The 19,640-nt window shown below is 37.0% G+C and overlaps 1 protein-coding gene across 1 annotated transcript; it reads left to right on the forward strand.

Annotated features, from left to right (window-relative positions):
* Positions 1–8,833: 8,833 nt before the first annotated feature.
* LOC114185521 (Iron-sulfur cluster biosynthesis family protein) lies at positions 8,834–19,603 on the forward strand. Its single transcript, XM_028073280.2, has 14 exons — positions 8,834–9,367; positions 9,814–9,921; positions 10,006–10,109; positions 10,198–10,281; positions 12,173–12,245; positions 12,333–12,398; positions 12,586–12,675; positions 16,026–16,091; positions 16,409–16,545; positions 16,634–16,720; positions 16,815–16,878; positions 17,920–18,063; positions 18,549–18,721; positions 19,225–19,603. Exons 1-13 carry the CDS (start codon positions 9,002–9,004, stop codon positions 18,690–18,692), a joined length of 1,533 nt encoding a protein of 510 aa, XP_027929081.1. The 5' UTR covers positions 8,834–9,001; the 3' UTR covers positions 18,693–18,721; positions 19,225–19,603.
* Positions 19,604–19,640: the final 37 nt, after the last annotated feature.

The raw sequence follows: 19,640 nt of genomic DNA on the forward strand, positions 1-19,640 counted from the left end.
TTCTTTTAAGTGATTCTTGGTAGAGTTTAACAAGATGTTTTGGTGTATAACAGGCACGAGTCCAATGACCTTTACCACCGCAACTATAACATATATTTTCATCTTTTTTGCCATTATTTTCACCTTTTTCTTTTTCCTTTTTCACATTATTGTTCTATTTTGTTGATGAAATTTCCTTTATAACCATATCCACGACCATGATTACTAGCACAACCACGACTATTATTATGGTCTCGGCCTCGACCATGATTATATAGATCAGATGTTGTTGCATTCACTTATGGGAATGGAGCAGAAAAAATTGATAGGGCTTCATGATTTTTCATCAAAAACTCATTGTTTTGTTTAGCCACAAGAAGGCATGAAATCAATTCAGAATATTTGTGAAATCCTTTTTCACGATATTGTTGTTGTAAAAGCAAAATAGTTGCATGAAAAATGGTGAATGCTTTTTCCAACATATCCTCATCAATAATTCTTTCTCCAGATAGAGTCAATTGAGAAGTAATTCTAAACATTGCAAAATTATATTCACTTACAATTTTAAAATATTACAACCGTAAATTAATCTAATCATAACAAGCTTTTAGCAAAATTATAGTTTTCTGGTGGTCACATATTTCTTTTAAATTTTTCCACAATACAAAAGGGTCTTTTACAGTAAGATATTTCAATTTTCAACCCTTCATGGAGGTTGCGACGAAGGAAAATCATAGCTTTAACTTTATCTTGCTCAGATGTTTTAGTTCTTTCTTTAATGACATTATCAAGACCAATTGCATCTAAATGTATTTTAGCATCTAAAATCCATAGTAAATAATTCTTCCTCATAATATCAAGGGTCATAAATTCAAGTTTTGCGAGGTTTGACATGTTTAGAACTAACACATAAAATATTAATAATAATCAAATTTCATGTATGAAATTATTGAAATCAATTATAAATAATAATGATAATAATAATAATAATGATGATGATGATGATGATGATGATGATGATAAGACAAAGATGAAAAAAAAACATTTATTATCACAAAAATAATAATATAAGATAAAATTGTGAAGGAGGAAAAAATTAGAAAGAACCGCGGTTGAGGTATGTAGAGCGTTGTCTTTAGAGAGAAAGAATGCTTCCACTAGCTTAGTTAAATAACCTTCGTGCTCATATAATAGAGAAGAAAAAAATAATAGAGAATGAGAGAATGTGAAGCAAACTGTGAGAGAATGTGGAGCAAACTGTTTTGTGTGCGTCTTATAAGAAGAATCCTATTTATATATACAAGATGTAACCAATAAAAGATACATATCAAATAGTTATTACAAATATTTACTTCTAAAGAATAATTAATTATGAGTATCAATCATAATCATTTGAGTAACTAATAACTGTATCAAATTAATAGATGACCATTAATTCGCATATATGAATAATATGATAAATTTCATAGGTGTTGAGTTAATATATATATATATATATATATATATAATATGGTAAATTTCATAAGTACAGAAAATGAAAATGACAAAAAAACTGACAGATCAATAATTTAGTCCTTTTCCTAATACATTTTTTTCCTAGTTATATAATTGATATAGTTAATAATACTAACAAATATTAACAATAAAAAAGATAAATGGTACTATAATATTAATAAATAATAATAATATTTTTAAACAAACATTCGTCAAAATTAAATGTACTTCTGTCTCTTTGATATATATATTTTATCAACTTATTTTATTTTCAATTTTTAACTATATAATTTTTACTTTTACTTTTTCTTTTATCCCATTTTGTTTTCCGGTCACCTTTAATGATATTTTTTGTTTTTATTATAACGAACGTATTTTTTAAATTAAAAGAATTACCGTGATGGATATAAATCATTGTAAACTTTAAAATATTTATTTTATGATAAGTATAACTAATTTTAAAAAGTATGGCAATTTTAATAGCAGTTTTCTTAAGACCAGTTTATTCAAATGTGAAGCATTAGGGTCTGTTCGTTTTAACAGACGTATTTGAGATGATTTACTGTTATCATAGAAAACAAAGTTAACAAAAAGAAAAAATTAAAAAAACATTATAACCAATGCAAATTTGTTATTGTATACTTTCTAGAAATTTACAGTTAAATTTGAAAAAATGTCGTAAAAGACCTCAATATAATTTATTATATTATATATATAATAATTTATTTTAATTTAATAAACTATTCTATTTATAATAATAATAATATAAATAATAAATAATATAATATAATAATATAAATAATAAATTATATAGAGCATTAATGATGTCTGATTATCCCATGGGTCGAGCCTTGACTTGGGCTCTAGCTTGGGCTGTGAGTGGGCATGGGCCCTAACCCAGGCCCTTAAGACCTATTGAACATGGGGGCTTCCATTTTATTAAGTCTTTAAGAGCGGTCTGATCCCTTTACTTCTCAACTTGTCGGATGTCGCCCTTGGCCGCACACTGTCTTAGGTTGGCCGTTTTGTTGTTACTTTAGCCTTCGTTCAGTTATGAGTTTGAGTCCATGCCGGCCCAAGTCGTGTACTTGGGTTGTTTCCGGCATATATGTGAGGGTTGTCATTTATATGGTTAAGTTGACCAGGTCCGATACACCAGTCCCCCAGCCTTTGTCGATACAATATGTCGGTGAAGGATGATATGTATTGATATGCTAGTCGAGATCGGCTAGGTGTGATACACCGGTCCCTCAGCCTTTAAGTGTGATGAACAGTGTTAAGGCTAGAAGAGATTTGTGGCAGGTGAAAAGGTTTGTGGCAGTTGAAAAGGTTTGTGGCAGGTGAAAGGGCGTCAGAAGGCTGACTTAGGGAGGTTTGGCGCTGCCATTTTGGTACTTTGTGATGATTGAAAAGAGTTATGTTTTTGGCGGGAAAGGATTATGACGCTTGAAATTCGTGTGTATAAATGAAGATGATGTTGCATTTCATTCACTCTGTTTCATTTGCAAAAAATTCGTTCACGTGCGTTTAGAGCTGTCTGATATCTTCTCTTCCTCCTCCATCATCTTTTCTAAAGAAATCAGGTATGTCTAGTAGTAGCGATAGGTTTTTGTTGTCAGACTCGGGTAGTGAGCGGTCTAGGAATAGCGGGAGTAGTCGAGATGATAGTAGCGATAGGGAAGAAGTGGGTAGTGTAGGGAGAATTCCAGTGGAGAGGGTGGTTGAAATTAGGGAAGATCCGTCCGAGGAGCTGGCTGAAAGTAATTGGCCGACGAAGACCAGATATGAATGGGTAGCGGCAGATGTGCAGACTCAACGGTCGTTGTTCTGATGGTCGCGTTTGCTAAAATCGTGGTTGAATTGTACGCCTATTTTCGAAAAGGGTGCGCGAAGGGACATAATTGCTCCAGAGCGGGTTACTGCTGTTGAATGCGCGTGCCATGGCCGAGAAGGAGCAGCCGAAGAATTCTTCTATATGTATATGTGCCACTTCTCACAACTGCACATCCGCCTACCTTTTGATGAATTCACTATGGGAGTGCTGCGATTATTGAATGTTGCCCCTACTCAGCTTCATCCGAACAGCTGGGCGTACTTGTAAGCTTTCAAATTACTGTGCATGGCGCTGTACTTGGAACCGTCTCCCCGAGCGTTCCTATACTTTTTTGTTACAAGGCCGAAGAGTCCGATAACATGGTTATTGTTAATCAGCCAGCCTGGTCTCAACAAATTGGAGGCCTTCACTCAATCGTTCAAGCATTTCAAAGATGGGTTCTTCAAAGTTGTAGTAAAGCCGGTTGGTCGGTCGCATTTCTATACCACTGATGGTAATACTAAGTTTTCGTTCTTCTGGACCGGCAACCCTTGGAGATATAAGGTGATTTCGAGGGAAGATCTGTCGGTGGGTGAGAAGGAGGTGGTGGATACTTTGATGCAATTTAGCGATAAGATGCCCACTAAGGGCTTAGTTAGGTTGTATAATTCAGTTCACCCTATTATAGATATTGAAGGTATTTTTTTGAAACTTTGAGCATTGTTATTGATTGGAGTATTTTGATGATTTCTGTGTTGTGTATTTCAGGGCATATGGCGCAACTTGGCAAGAAGAACTTGACATTTTTCCAAGCCCTTCGTAAGGAGAAGGTGGTGAAGGCTAAAGCTGTCGGGAACAATGTGGTTCCCAACTTGCAGGATTCGCTAGTAGACGTCCACATGCATGGAGGTACAAAAAAGAAAGCGGAGTTACCTATTAGGGCGGGCAAGGGCAAGGACGTGAAGAAAGTGTGAGCTACCGTGATGGGGGTAGGCTCGGCCAGTGGGGTGAAGGGGCCGGAAGCTAGGTTGATTGAGCTTCCGAAAACTACTGTGAGGAAAGACATTGAGATTAATGTGCCAGAATCATTGATAAATTCAATTGACAATATGGAGCCAAGAGCTTTGGTGAAGGCCATGGTTGAATTTAGCAGCAAGACGTTGCTGCTTAGCCGACGTGTGGGTTCTTTATATGAACGAGAGCTGAAAGAAGGAAATCGAACCAAGGTGGAGGAGTTGCAGGAGAAAGTTGATAAGCATGATGAAGAGAAGGAAGCTTGGAAAAAGGAAAAGGAGGAGTGGGAATTGGAAAGGAAGAGGCTTGCTACGTGGAGGGTACGATGCCTTGATTCTAAGGAAAAGTTGAAGGGTCGAATTGCAGAGCTTGAGACCGACTATGATGATATCAAGGAATAGCATGATGGGCTGGAGGGTGAACTGGAGGACTTGAAGAGCTACATAATACAAGAACATATCAATGCCTTTCAAAAGGGTGTTCGGCAAGCGTCAGTTTTTTATGAGAATGTTGATGCTAATGATGTTAGGTTTGATGTGAATAAGGATGTTGTCGATGGTGTGCTTATAGATGAGGAGGAATCTAGCCCAGAAGGAAATGGGGAAAAGGAGGCAGTTGACGCTGATGTTGGTGGTGACGAGGTGGTGGCGGAAGACGTCGAGCAGAAGGCAACTTAGGATTTTTAATTTAATACTTCCAATTTGGTTTAATGATTCTAAGTTTGTAATAACTCGTACATTGCTCTATTTTGCTGTTTGATATGAATGTCGATTACTTGCGGTTTAATTCCTCTTTATATTTGTGTATGTATGGAATGTTGGCGTACGCTATTGTATGTTAAGGGTGTTTGACCCAGGCCGCTTACTTGTGGTAAGGGTGGAGAACTTAAACGAATCCACATGAAGTTAGGGTGTTTGACCCAGGCCGCTTACTTGTGGTAAGGGTGGGGAACTTAAACGAATTAACATGAAGTTAAGGTGTTCGACCCAGGCCGCTTACATGTGGTAAGGGTGGGGAACTTAAACGAATTAACATGAACTTAAGGTGTTCGACCCAGGCCGCTTACTTGTGGTAAGGGTGGGGAACTTAAACGAATCCACATGAAGTTAGGGTGTTCGACCCAGGCCGCTTACTTGTGGTAAGGGTGAGGAACTTAAACGAATTAACATGAACTTAAGGTGTTCGACCCAGGCTGCTTACTTGTGGTAAGGGTGGGGAACTTAAACGAATCCACATGAAGTTAGGGTGTTCGACCCAGGCCGCTTACTTGTGGTAAGGGTGGGGAACTTAAACGAATTAACATGAAGTTAAGGTGTTCGACCCAGGCCGCTTACTTGTGGTAAGGGTGGGGAACTTAAACGAATTAACATGAACATAAGGTGTTCGACCCAGGCCGCTTACTTGTGGTAAGGGTGGGGAACTTAAACGAATTAACATGAAGTTAGGGTGTTCGACCCAGGCCGCTTACTTGTGGTAAGGGTGGGGAACCTAAACGAATATGAGAGTAATAACATAGGAAAGTTGTATATTTGAGAACCCTTCGTTTTATTTATTGAATATGGGGTGCCTCGTTAAAACCTCCCTGGCCAAAACCCTCCTTAGGGAAAAAAGACTAGGTGAGGAAAAAGAGTACACCTAGGGTTACAAGTATTGGTCCAACTACAGTATATATTCAGCTAAAGTAGAATTTAAGGTGCGATACATTCCAAGTGTTGGGAATCTCTTCCCCAGATAAGTGTTCCAGGCGATAAGCTCCTCCTCCTGCGTCTTCGCGTATGCGGTATGGGTCGTCCCAATTGGCGGAGAACTTGCCATCCTTCTTTCTAGCACTGTTGGCCATTCTCCATACTAAGTCCCTGATGGCGAATGATCGTGGACATAGGTTTGCATTATACTTTCTGGCAGCTCTTTGTTTGGCAGCTAAGTTTCGTATCTGAGCTTTCTCTCTGAGTTCTGGTAGGAGGTCGAGGTGAGTGGCCATGGTTGCGGTGGTAGCGGCAATATTTGGTCATGTCAGTATTAGGAGGGGTGGTTGTCTTGCGTGGTGGAGGGATTAGGTCAGCTTGTAGGGCCTCATCGAGGATGCGGGAGCGAGCTATGGTAAGGGGGGCATATCTTGTGAAGCGAGGTTGGCGGGGCTCGCGCGGGCGGGTATCAGGGCGGGGAGGTTGCGGGGTAGGGTTGGCGGTGGTGGCTGCATAGTCATTGCAGAATTTGGTGTGGAGGGTTTGCATTTCCTCCATGCGGACATAGTTGGCTGCACGTAGTTTGAGTTCGTGCATAGAGGCAGGTGGGTGGAGGTAGACGTTGTTGGCGAAGGGGCCGGGTTGTAGGGTAAGTGCCATGCACTAGAGGATCATCTCCTGGTTGAGGTGTGGGGTGCGAAGAGCTACCTTACTGAAGCGATCTATGAACGCTCTGAGTGGTTCGCCTTGTTTCTGTCTAATGCCCAGGAGGGAGATTGTGGTAGTTTGGTGTGGACGGCTGCCAGTGAAATGGGTGGAGAACATGTGGGAAAGAACGTCGAAACTGTCGATGGAGTAAGGCGGAAGGGTTGTGAACCATTCTAGGGCAGGACCCTTGAGGGTGGTGGGGAAGGCTTTGCAGAAGACTGCATCTTGGGACGTGTACAGGGCGACATGGGTGATGTAGACTTTGAGGTGCTCGTCAGGGTCGGTTTCGCCAGTATAGCGGTCCATAGTGAAAAGTTCCCACTAGGCAGGAAGAGGGGTGTTGGCGTCTGGGCTGGTGGGGAGGGAGCAGGTGGGGTTGGATGGGTTGAGTGATCATAGCGGGGAAGGTGGAGGTAAGGTTGTGAGGGGGGATGTGGCTTGTTGGGAGGTATTGCGGGTTGTATGGTGGAACCTGTGTGGTGTGTAGGGTGGTAGGTATGTTGTAGGGGATCTGGGTGGTAGGGAGGGTAGCGGCAGGGGTTGGGGCTGCGGTATGCCCTGGTTGATTGGATGGAAGGTGAGTGGGATGGGTGGAAGGAATGGGTGTTTATTGGGTGGTGGTGAAGGTGTGAGGGGTGGGGTTGTATTCACTCTCCTCCTCTGTGGGCTGGAAGGCCGGGGACTTTGCAGCTTCAGAGGTTTCCTTAGCCTTTCCCTTCAGGGTGGGATCAGCCTTGATCTTTCGCCTAAGGCGAGAGTTCTCTTGTCGCAGCGCCTCCATCTTATCAGCTGCGTTTCTTCAGATCTGCCAGCTCTTGTTGCATCTTTGCTTGGCCGTCCAGGATGGCGGCGAGGTCAGGGGTGATGCCAGCAGGTCCAGAGGGACCAACATCCGCCTGCTTGTTCACTCCAACTTTGCTGCGGGTGAAAACCATCTTCGGAGAAAAACGGGTACTAAAGGTGTTCGTCTCGTGCCCCACTGTGTGCGCCAATTGTTCCTGCAGAGAACAAATAAGATGAGTTAGGCACAAGCGTCACCTTACCATGTAGTCCGCTATCTCCTCAGTTGGCTTCTTCCCGGTTTGTACATATCGGTTTGGACCCATAAGGGGTTACCTGCAGAAGAGACTCCGAAGCTCAAGTGAGTCAAAACTCTAAAAAAGGTCAAACCTGTGATTAATGAATGCGTACCTTTAATTACTGGGGTCCACGCGTATTTATAGAGCATTAATGATGTCTGATTATCTCATGGGCTGGGCCTTGACTTGGGCTCTAGCTTGGGCTGTGAGTGAGCCTGGGCCCTAACCCAAGCCCTTAAGACCTATTGAACGCGGGGGCTTCCATTTTACTAAGTCCTTAAGAGCGGTCTGGTCCGTTTACTTCTCAACTTGTCGGATGTCGTCCTTGGCCGCACACTGTCCTAGGTTGGCCGTTTTGTTGTTACTTTAGCCTTCGTTCAGTTATGAGTTTGAGTCCATGCCGGCTCAAGTCGTGTACTTGGGTTGTTTCCAACATATATGTGAGGGTTATCATTTATATGGTTAAGTTGACCAGGTCCGGTACAGTAATTTAAAATTTAAAATATAGTATTAAATAAAAATTTAAAAAATAATTATAACTCATACAAATACTAATTTATACTATTTATTACTTAAAGGGCAAAATAGTAATATCTCTTTTATATATATTAAAATATTTTTTTATCTATCTCATCAATCAAATCACTCACAAACTCTCACAAACTTTATTTTCAAATTCTCTCACAATCACCTCTAAATTCCTTAAAAAAACAACACATATTTCACTCTCAAATCCACTCAAACTCATCTTCTCCCTCTCACAAATTCATTTATCCAAGTGAACAAAGCTTTAATGATAGGATCAACACTCCGAATGAACTCTATTCATATTTTAAACTAGGAAAATGCAAATTACAAATTAAAAAAACAATTAAATAAAATAGATGAAAAAAAAAATGAGCCGTATTAAATATAAATTGAAAAACATGATAAAAGAGAAATTTATTTGTGTGGTTAAGCATTTCTGACTACAGAAAAAATTACTAGTTTCTAAATGGGAAGGGCAAATACGTCAATACGCGAGCCTCATCCTCTGCTCCCGCTTCTTTTCACTAGAAGCACACGAAAATGATCACTAAGCCGTTCTTTATTTTCTTGATGTATTTTCCGGATATAATGCCATTCTGAATATCTCGGAAATTCATTACCTTCAATACTTCCCTAGAGTTTAGGTGTTGCAGTTACAGTCATCAACACAACCAAAGTTTCTTCCATGTTCAAACACTGAAATGGCGTCCATTTCGACGTGCATCACTATGATCCCCAGTTGTGGCCTCCGGCGGCCACAATCTTTCACTCTTTCGAGTTTGCCGAAGCACCCGAAGCAGACAATACCTTTCCCTTGCGTGCAAAACCCGTTGATTCGGGGAGTCTCGAGAAGGGTATTGGATTCTAGGGTTTTGGTGGCGAGGCCGGGAGGCGTAGTGGAAAGCGAGAAGGTGCCGTCGGATGTGAGGAAGCGAACGATGGAAGCGGTGGATGGATGCGGAGGGAGAGTGACCATTGGGGACGTGGCTAGCAGAGCTGGACTCAACTTGAATCAAGCTCAGAAGGCTCTTCAAGCTCTTGCCGCTGACACAGATGGTTTCTTAGAGGTTGTTACTTTGTTGCCATTTATATTAAGAAGCTTCCAGTACCATATGTGATAGGATGATCCTAAAGACCCCAAAAGAAGGAGAATTAAATGGTTTAAGGATTTTATAGGATGGGTTTAGAATATTACAAATTTATAATATTATTTAGTTTATATTTTAATTTCCTATAGTTAGATAATGACACTTTTAGGCATATTTTGGGTTATATGTGTATTTTTCTTACGTATAGAAAATTTTGAATGCGTGTATTTATCTTCTTTATAGCTTTAATGGTAGATTTTAGGGTATTGTAGAATAGTGCTCAAAGCTTCTTATCAACTTGGGGGAAATGTGCTGCAGTTAGATGGTTATTAATATGTTTCCTTGGTTTCCTATTTATTGTACACGGTGATTATGGTTAAACATTAGGAATCAATTCTCTGTCTGTGCTACCATGGTATCTGTAGGTTTCTGAGGAAGGTGACGTTCTCTATGTATTTCCAAAAGATTATAGATCAAGGCTTGGTGCCAAGTCGCTTAGGATTAAAGCTGAACCCCTTGTTGAAAAGGCCAAGGTATGAAGACTATTGTCTTCTCTGTAACAGTTGTTGCTGATGTTTTATCACTTGATTGTTGTTGTATAACTTTGACTTTGACAGGCCGCAGTAGAATACTTGATAAGGGTATCTTTTGGGACAGCGCTTATTGCATCCATTGTTATTGTTTACACTACGATAATTGCTCTTTTAACTAGCAGTAGAAGGTATTCCATAACTTTTAATGTCTATAATTATAGTTTTTCTTTAAAAATTTAGTAATGTGAATGAGGGAATAATGTTCTTTATTCACAGTGATGATGATAATCGAGGAAGGCGTGGAGGCAGGTCATATGATTCAGGAGTTAATTTCTACTTTAACCCTGTTGATTTGTTCTGGTAATTCTAGAGTTAATTTCTATTTTAACCCTGTTGATTTGTTCTGGTAATTCTAAAGTTAATTTCTACTTTAATCCTGTTGATTTGTTCTGGTAATTCTATTTTGTAGTGTCGGAGTTGCATTTTATACAAAATTTCTCAAATATTTTTCCTTCTTGGTTCTCATGTTTTTTTTGCTAATTAGAATTTAAAAAATTATGTGTTTCTGGTTGCTTAATGAAGTTTAGTAAGTTTTCATGTGCCTAAAAAAAGAAGAGGAAGATGAGAGACACACAATTAAATTAGGGTCATCACTTACATGTGCACATTTAATTTTGGTGATGATGATGCAATGTAGTTAAATTTGGTTACTTTCACCTCTTCTTTTGATATGAACCTTAAGAGAACCACACTATGGATAGAGAGCTCTGAAGACCTTATAAACCCAACACTAAAATCTCACACTTCCTATTTTGGACTCAGGTTTCTTACCTCTCCTGTGTTGTTGATATCACATAAAGGAAAACACTGTTAACCCAAATATCCTTTAGAGAAATCTATCAGAAGCCATAATGTGTTTTGGCGGAAGTATAGCTGCCAAAAAAGTGCAATATATATGTGTGTAGATAGATAATATAAAGATGCAGAAATATTGTTGTTCAAAAGTAATGAAAGACAACCTAACAATATTAAGTCTAAAAATTCAAATAGCAGTATAATTGTAACCAAAGGCCACCAAGTTCAAGACAAAATAATGACGCAACTAAAGATAAATGTTCTAAATTTAATTCACAGCGTCTCCTAACAACAAAGCATAAACCATATTTCTAATTGAATCTTCAATTTGCTTTCCTTCTTCAGAGCATGTGTATTGAGGGGTTTCAACCTTTTAGAGAACGAGTATTAAGTAGAACAAAGGGGTTTCAGTTTTTTAGAGAATGCTGGTCGCGTGATCATTATTGCATCGTGATGTAGTTCCGTTCTGGTTGTTTGCTGTGTCCTTGCTTTCTTCATGGATTGTTTGCCATGCCATTGCTATGTTGTTGTGCGCCTTTGCCTGTGTTAGTGGTCTGCTCTATCTTTGTGGCCATCCTATGCTGCGTTTGTGTTGCACTGGTAAGGGTTAGGGTATAAAATAAGTTTTCGTGTGAGATGAAGTTTAAGGGGTCTACTTTGTTTCTAAGCTGGCCTTTTGTTTCATATAAAACATAATATATCATATCATTAATTAAAGTTATTGTACAAGAATAATAATATTAGAAAAACATACAGAATATTTTAAAATATATAATATGATAAACTAATAGAAATAATAATAAAATTTCAGTAAGAAAATGTAAAATGTTATTTATAATGTCATATAACATTAAATTATTATATTATTTATAAATTTATAAATATTTTAATATTTTTTTATCCAAAGTAAACTCTATCCGAGTTTACAAAGCTTCCACGAGTTTACATAAACTCTCGATGTGACAAAAGGTACTAAGCAGACTCAAAAATGCAGTAGCAGGGCAGAGCCAAGTGACAGTGCTCCTGTAAGTGTTCTTTGGTTCTTTGCTGCAATACGGTTTAAAAATTGAAATGCTGCCAAGAGCATGTTGAGTCCCAAAACAACCGGGAATTAGGAATACATGTTTAAAAGTGTGGTATTGGAGAGATATTATTGACAAACCGTGTAATTGTATACTATAAACCCCAAACACTTTTCTTAGCCTGTGTGGATAAATGTGGAAGTGTAGTGGAAATTGATTTGCTTGTGTAGGGTTTAGATTGAACTAAATATATTTTTATTCCTCCAATTACATTCTCAGTTTGTAGCACATGTATCTAGTTTCCTGTATGTATAATCACATTTCATTTTGAGAGAAATGTTTGGTCATATAATTTAATTTTTATGCTATTGAAGGTACTGGGATCCATATTATTATAGGAGACGAAGGCTACAAGCTGATGATGACAAGATGAACTTCATTGAGTCGGTGTGTGATGTAATTGGAATAACATGTCATCCTCCCACCCCATTGTTTTTTGTTTCTAATTAAGATAAGGATTTTTCATTTTTGTAGGTCTTCTCCTTTGTATTTGGAGATGGTGATCCTAATCAAGGAATTGAAGAAGAGAGATGGAAGTTGGTAATAATTGAGGACTGAATTCAGTGGTCCGTTGCCTTTGATGATTTTTTTTTTATTGTTTCATATTTGGAACTATTTTCCATTTTATATGTTAAAATGTTAACTTTTTTCTTTTTTCCTTTTTCAAACTCTCCTATATCTTTACATGTTTATTTCCTCTAATCCACTTTACTCATCTGATGTACAGATTGGGCAATACATAACATCCAATGGTGGTGTTGTTGCAGCTGAAGAACTTGCTCCATATCTTGACATAGATTCTACCAAGGGACTTAAGGTAATTTAATATATGTTTGGTTGTGTCTACAAACTCAGACAAGCATATTTTATGTGATAAATGGAAGCTAAAAGGAGTTGCTTTTCTCTGTATGTGGAAATTGAATGCACGTAGAGCTGGAATTAATATGTAACTGAACATTCTATAATTTGTTTAACAAGGATATTTATTGAAGTGAGACTTAGACACCTCATAATTCACACGTCTTGTGTGTCTTGGTATTTTGCAGTGACCACACCCATCAATGTTCTTCTTGAGTTCCTCTTTTGCGTGGCCACACCCATTCCTTGAAATATGAAAATCTGGAGCGGGGACTGAAATCATAAATAACAATATTTTGCATGGAATATACAGCTTTCCTATTTAAACATGGATGCTTGAAAATTACTTGATTAGGGTAACACAATTTATAAACTTAAAAGCTTGAATAAGGTCAATACAACTTATAAACTTAAAAGTCACAACATAACTTCAATTATGAAATTGCACCCCTATTATCATTATTAGCATCAGTCTTATTTGAAGACATTTTTATCCAACACAACTCTGCATACCTAATCATAGCTTTCTAACATAGCTGTTAAACACAGCTAACCAGAACACTGAAACATCTGAAAAAAAAATGATCAAAGGCTGACAAACTTCAGTGCAATAGCAAAATCAGAAAGCAAAACAAAGGGAATATTGTTAGGAAAAAGAAGGGGTAGTTAGTTATGATAGTTTAAACATTGTGTTAGTCCGTCAGTTTGAGTGGTTGGTTAGATATAGATAGGGGGAGAAGGATAGGAGAGATTCACATTTGGGGTTGTCATTGTAAGTTAAGCACTGACTATCTGGAAAAGGAGAAATCCTTTGAGAAGGGAAAACCCTTGGAAGAAGAGTGAGTGCTCTCCCGTTTCTTGTTCTTTTTATTATATTCCCAGTCAGCTTTTGAAGATTGTGAGCTGGTGGATGATAAAGACAACCAAAAATGAAGGAAAAAGGTTTTGTGGGCGGCACAATGGATGAGTCAAAAAAGGAAAGAGACAAGAACCACAGTTGAACTATGGGTTTCAACAGTGAAGGATCTATGTATATTTTGCATGGCAACCAAACTTTTGTCCCTGGAACTACTAGATCAAGAGTTGCAGGTAGCAACCACCATGGTCCAAGCTACACAGTGCCCACTCATACTTCCACCACCACTGAAGCTACTAGATACTGTCAAGCATGTGGTGGTTAGAAGGGTACCTAAAAGGAAAAAATGGGTGCCATGGGGATATCAAAGAGTAGTGCATGTCTTTGGCAATAAATATTTGGCTCAAACAAAGCAGAAAAACACAAATGTAATGGGTATTTTGTATGTCGGGTATAATTTTAGACCCAATGGGTCAACCCCAATTTAAATGTAGCGTTTGGTTCAAGAGCAAATACTTTCTAGTAGCCTAACTAAATGTCATATTTTATTGGGTCCAACACAAAGGATATATAGCTCAAATCAGACTTCAAAAGGCTTTTCTGAGGTTTCATTAGCTCCTACTTTTACCGACTTGTATGTTCGACTCCACAGCAAAGCTAACCTTAGTCCTAGGTGTACTATTCAATAGTGGATAACAGTGCAAAGTGGCCACCCCCAAAACCGCTGTAGCGGGATAGTGGTAGTGGGAAAATTGTTATTTTTATCCTGGAGTAGTATGTTAACAAAAAACAAAGAAAGGTGTAAGTTTGACCAGAAGTTGTAGGTCTTGTCAGAAACGTTGTTGGAAGTGAGAACAGAAAAGATGAGCCTCACTCCAAAAAGATGCACACATGTTATAGAACAAAAAAATAGGTTTGAATGAGGTGTGGGTAAGTACAGTTGATATGGGATTTGTTGTGGCCTGACTCACTGATTCATAACCTGATTTTGGAAGCCTAATTGGAATAGTTTGACATATCTATCCTTTCAATACTAACAATATGGTTAGAAAAGATGGGAGAATTTGTTCTGGATTCCAAGATGATGTCGAAGCCACTTTTTAGAATCTAAAAAGTTATTAAAATATTCAAAGAGAGAATAAAAGGTCGAATACAGTTGATATGGGATTTGTTGTGGCCCGACTCACTGATTCATAACCTGATTTTGGAAGCCTAATTGGAATAGTTTGACCTATCCATCCTTTCAATACTAACAATATGGTTAGAAAAGATTGGAGAATTTGTTCTGGATTCCAAGATGGTTTCGAAGTAACTATTTAGAATCTAAAAAGTTATTAAAATATTCAAAGAGAGAATAAAAGGTTGAATCACGAATTCAACTTCACCTGCAACTGCAGGGGGTGTTCTTTGGTGCCACTGCACGTGCTGCTATGTGTCAGCAAGAGAAAAATAAGCTCTCAACCCCGCAGGGAAAAATAAGGTCTCCAGAACAGCAGGTGAACATCTGTTAAAAATAAATCTCCTCTGCAAACGGTGGGTCCATTTGGCCAACATGGTTTTGAAAAGGCTTTAGAACCATGTTCAACTAAGAAAAAGAAGCATCGAACTGAAACTGTGTTTCTATGACAACACATGGATTTATTTATAGAGAGAAATAAATCACTACAATAAATAGAGGGGATTTGATATCATCTCGTAATAAAAATATGACTCTAGAATAATGCGGATATGACCCTTGATATTTCTGATTATAGAGATATGATGTTTGTTATTTTAAAGACATGATCTATATTTCTGTAATAATAACAATTAATTTAAATGAAGGCAGAAATGCTCAACCTTGTGATCTACTATTTTCTTGTTTATTATTTATTGTTGTCGTTATGTTGTTGACAGAATACTTCTTTTACGTTTATGGTTCCTGTAAAATGAGTTGTTTTGTTTTTGGTTGATTCCTAAAACTTTTTACTTATTTATTTGTCCCTCTAAAATTTGAAATCAATGTTGTTAATCTATATAAAATAAGTGGATTTGGGTTTTCATTGATATATATATTTTGTTCTTTGGTTTTCATCCCATCAAAATTTATATATTTGGTTTTTAACTCTAGTATTTATTTTAGGACAGATAAATAGCATTCATTTTAGGATTCAAAATTAAAACTTTTTGGTAGGACATGTTGGCATGACATCACATATGCATTAATGGGCAATCAGTCTATTTACATGGTCATGGGGGCTTCCGTTAAGACTCAAACCAATCACTTGATGTCATACGATGGCATGGAGCAGAGGTATTGGTTTTAGATTTGAGGGGTGGAAACCCAATACAACTTCTACGAGGACCAAAAGCAAAATTTGCTCATTTTACATGGACGAAACATATTTGAGCCCTGCTTTTATATATATGATGTCATTCCTAATTTTTAACCTTGTATCTTTGGGTGGTGACAGGATGATGAATCCTATATCTTACCTGTGCTTTTACGATTTGATGGTCAGCCTGATGTTGACGAGGAGGTATTTGAGACAATAACTTCTGCCTTTCCTTTGTTTCCTCTCAAATGATATCTACAAGATGATCCTGTATATTACTCCTTAGAATTACTCTTTGTTGCCACTTAATAGTTGGCATACATTAGCAATGTCTGTAAGGATTAACATACAATTGTTATTAGTTGCTTTGTTTTTACAGAAGACATGGATCTCTTATATATAATAATACCACATGCTACTCATGTATAAAATATGTAGTAGCTATTGATTTCTGCTGAGAATTATTTGTTCTCCTTATTTCCCCTCTTTTTATATATACTTGCAGATTGCTTGTTATGCAGGGAAATATTCTGTATAGGTTTCCATCTCTGCAGAGGACAGCTTCTCAAAAGAGTAAGAGGAAAGAATATGTTGGAAGGAGATGGGCAGATTGGGTTGGAATTGATAAGTTTTTCCAAGAGAAAAAATGGCAATTCAGGTTTTGTATTTGTATTTTTTATGATCCAGTTGTGGTTATCCATATATATTTATTAAAACATGACTGTAGTGCTTGTTCTATTTTGCAGTAAAACTGGCACGTCTGAGAGAGCAATGGTCATTGGCCTAGGTGGCCTTAATCTGTTTGGAGTCATTATTCTCGGAACCATGTTGAAGTATGTTCTTCACATGATGCATTACATCATTAGTTAGTTTTTCAATTTTCTTTTTGTTTCAGTGCTCTCACTTCTGTTTTTCATTGATCAAAAGAGATATGGCAGTTGCACCCAGTAGCTTCATTAAATTTGTAGCCGACATATTTCCTCTTCTTCAGGTACTTACTAATATTTCTATGTTCAAGCAACTAGGTTTTTCAATGTTGAAAGAGTTATAAATTATCTTTTAGAAGGAACATTTTTACATAGGTTGATGATATTTCTAATTTTGGGAATTTGATGGCAATTTAATAGCTGCAAATTTAAGATGAGTTAATGATGGGGTGGGTGGTTCATGTGAACATGGGAGTGGTCACTTTCTTGATACCTTTGTAATTTATGAAGGAAGAAAAACATTTGAAGATGAAGAAGATTGTAGTAGGACGGGTTAAATAAAATGACTAATGAAGTGCCTTCCACCAAAACACTCCCATGATCACCATCACTTTTTCCCAACATCCCTTACTAATTTTAGACCTTTGTTGGAAAACCCACATCGACTAGAGATAAGACAAATTTACAGTTTACAAGTGAGTGCAAACTGTACCTTACAAGATAATTTTGTAAGATTGAGTCAGACTTAAAGTTTATTTCTTCAGAATCCATTATATTATTCACACTTCCAACGACAAGATACCATGTCCTTCATCATCCCTGATGTGTTACGAGCCCAGTAAACGTTAGGTCACCCAAATGGTTCAAAGGTTATGTTTGAAATTAAATAGTCTCCCTTTTTACTGTCCTACAAAAGCCCATTCTTGCAATCCTGTTCCAACCCTTATATGTACATTCTTACAGTTTGACGTGAATGAAGAAACTACTTTTACTATTTGTCTCTGTATTTTACTTTTGCATATTCCTTTCTAGTTTAGATTGTGGTGCGGCCAAACAAAATATTGCAACACTTGTGTAATCATTTTATTGATGCTTCTGTTGCTTTGTCTAGAGTCATGGCCATTAACTAAATGAGATAAAATGCAAGCATTGAGAAATATAAACATTATTGGTCAAAATACGTTCATACCTTGGCAACTGTTTTTCTTGAATGCGTGAGATAAATTGTGATTATATTTATTAGCATTGTGTAAATCTTGTGATTATAGTTATTATTAGCATTGTTTAACATCAATGTCTCATACGTTGTATGGTAATATTTGCAGATTTATGCTGCTTCTTTCTTTGCAATTCCTCTTTTCCGGTGGTTTTTTATTCAGAAAAAGAATGATGATATTGAAAAGAGAAATACAGCTAGGGAGCAGTGTGCACGAGTTCTTGAATTACCAGACACTTCACTAAGGCAGAAGGTATGATTTTTGGAAGTCATCTTGACCATATAGTATATTGATATCTTTATCTCCTATATTTTATTTCCTATAAAATTAAAGAGAATCTTTCTTTAAATTTATGAAGGCAACCTTGTGTTTGTTTATGGAAACATAAAGAAGAAGCAAGGAAATGTTGGACCTGTTTTAGACCTTCATTTCTTGCTTTATATATTTCTAATTACTCTTGGCTCTCTTTTTATAATACAGTTACTATTTTATAGTTTACAAGTATTCCGAATAAATTGAACGAGGATGTAATTAAATTTTGAAAATGATTCCTTGAATGAATTGTGTATCATTAAATTAGCTCTTCCAATCTCATTTCTGTATTATTTTTGGATGTTGTTTCTTATATAAATGCTTTCTTTGGATCTGCTCGTGTTGTTTGAGGGAGTGGAAGTTTAGATAGGGGATTGCTTTTTTCAGGCATAATGTCTCTGAGAAATTCTTTTTCTGGCTCTCAGCTTTTCAGTGCACGGGACATGGCCCAGAAGACAGTCATAGGAAAGGATCAAATTGTGTATAGCACTGACAAGGACTTACTTGAACAAGATTACGAAACTCGTGACTGGGATAAAAAATTTCGGGAGCTTGAGAGGTCCGATTAGAAAGGGTCAACTATTAACACGTTAAACAGGTAAATTGGGGTATGCTTTATTTTTTCTTTACCTTTGATTTTGTTTCGTAGACGATAATGTATTTTTTAATAGTTATACTTTTAAGTTTTAGTTAATTTTAAATTTATATAATTTTTGTTTAAATACCAAATATTTGATTAAAATTAAAATAAATGTAAATAGTTTGATAAAAATACTTTTTTTTTTTGCTTTAACGATCCAATAATTATTTTAGTTTAGGGGCTTCAAGAAACTACTGTGGTGGTAGCGAGGGTGTGAATTGTGAAGCTGATTTTTTTTTTTTTAAATTAAGAGAGGTATGGGAAGATTTCTTTTAGTGAGAGGTCAAATGTAAATGAATAAAGCAACTAGTTTTTCAACTTCAAACGCGTCTTGAAAAGTGCCAGAAAATGTAAAAGCTCTATATTTTCGTAAAATAATCTTATGAGATAGTGAAATAAAAAGAAATACATAATAGAAGGTTTACTTCATTGAATGAGTGTTATTGTAATTAAAATTTCAGGGAGTTAGCTTTTCTCATGTATTGAAAACTTGAGCAGCACAGAAAGCATGGATGTGGCTCTGGTATACTGCAGTATGTACTGGTTCATCTATCAATTGTAATTCATTTCTTAGATCCAGTAAATTGAGTGATAAAATCTGTAATTCGAACTATAAAATTAGTGAAAATTTCTGTAGGACAAGCAATAAAACTTGATAGGCATTGCCTTTGTATTACGACTTTATACGTCAGTGTTGAAATGTATTAGCGCGAAGGTGAAGAAAATCAACGTTTATCGTACAAGTACCACGGTCATTGGGAAGCAAGACTGTGTAAAGATATTGGTCCGGAAGTTTCTCCTTTTGCGCAGGTGAAAACGAAATTCGTTTTGCTTCTTTGACTTTTTATCTTCGTAATTTTGTGTTTCTGATTTTGTT

The sequence above is a fragment of the Vigna unguiculata genome, chromosome 5, assembly GCF_037176805.1.
Source record: "Vigna unguiculata cultivar grain cowpea cultivar isolate G323 ecotype 2 chromosome 5, ASM3717680v1, whole genome shotgun sequence".
Lineage (NCBI taxonomy): Eukaryota > Viridiplantae > Streptophyta > Magnoliopsida > Fabales > Fabaceae > Vigna > Vigna unguiculata.

Coding starts and splice junctions, on each gene's coding strand:
- LOC114185521 (XM_028073280.2), top strand. CDS start 9,002: ATGGCGTCCATTTCGACGTGCATCACTATGATCCCCAGTTGTGGCCTC. Junction 16,092..16,408: donor AGCCTGATGTTGACGAGGAG/GTATTTGAGACA, acceptor CTTGTTATGCAG/GGAAATATTCTGTATAGGTT. Junction 16,546..16,633: donor GAGAAAAAATGGCAATTCAG/GTTTTGTATTTG, acceptor TCTATTTTGCAG/TAAAACTGGCACGTCTGAGA.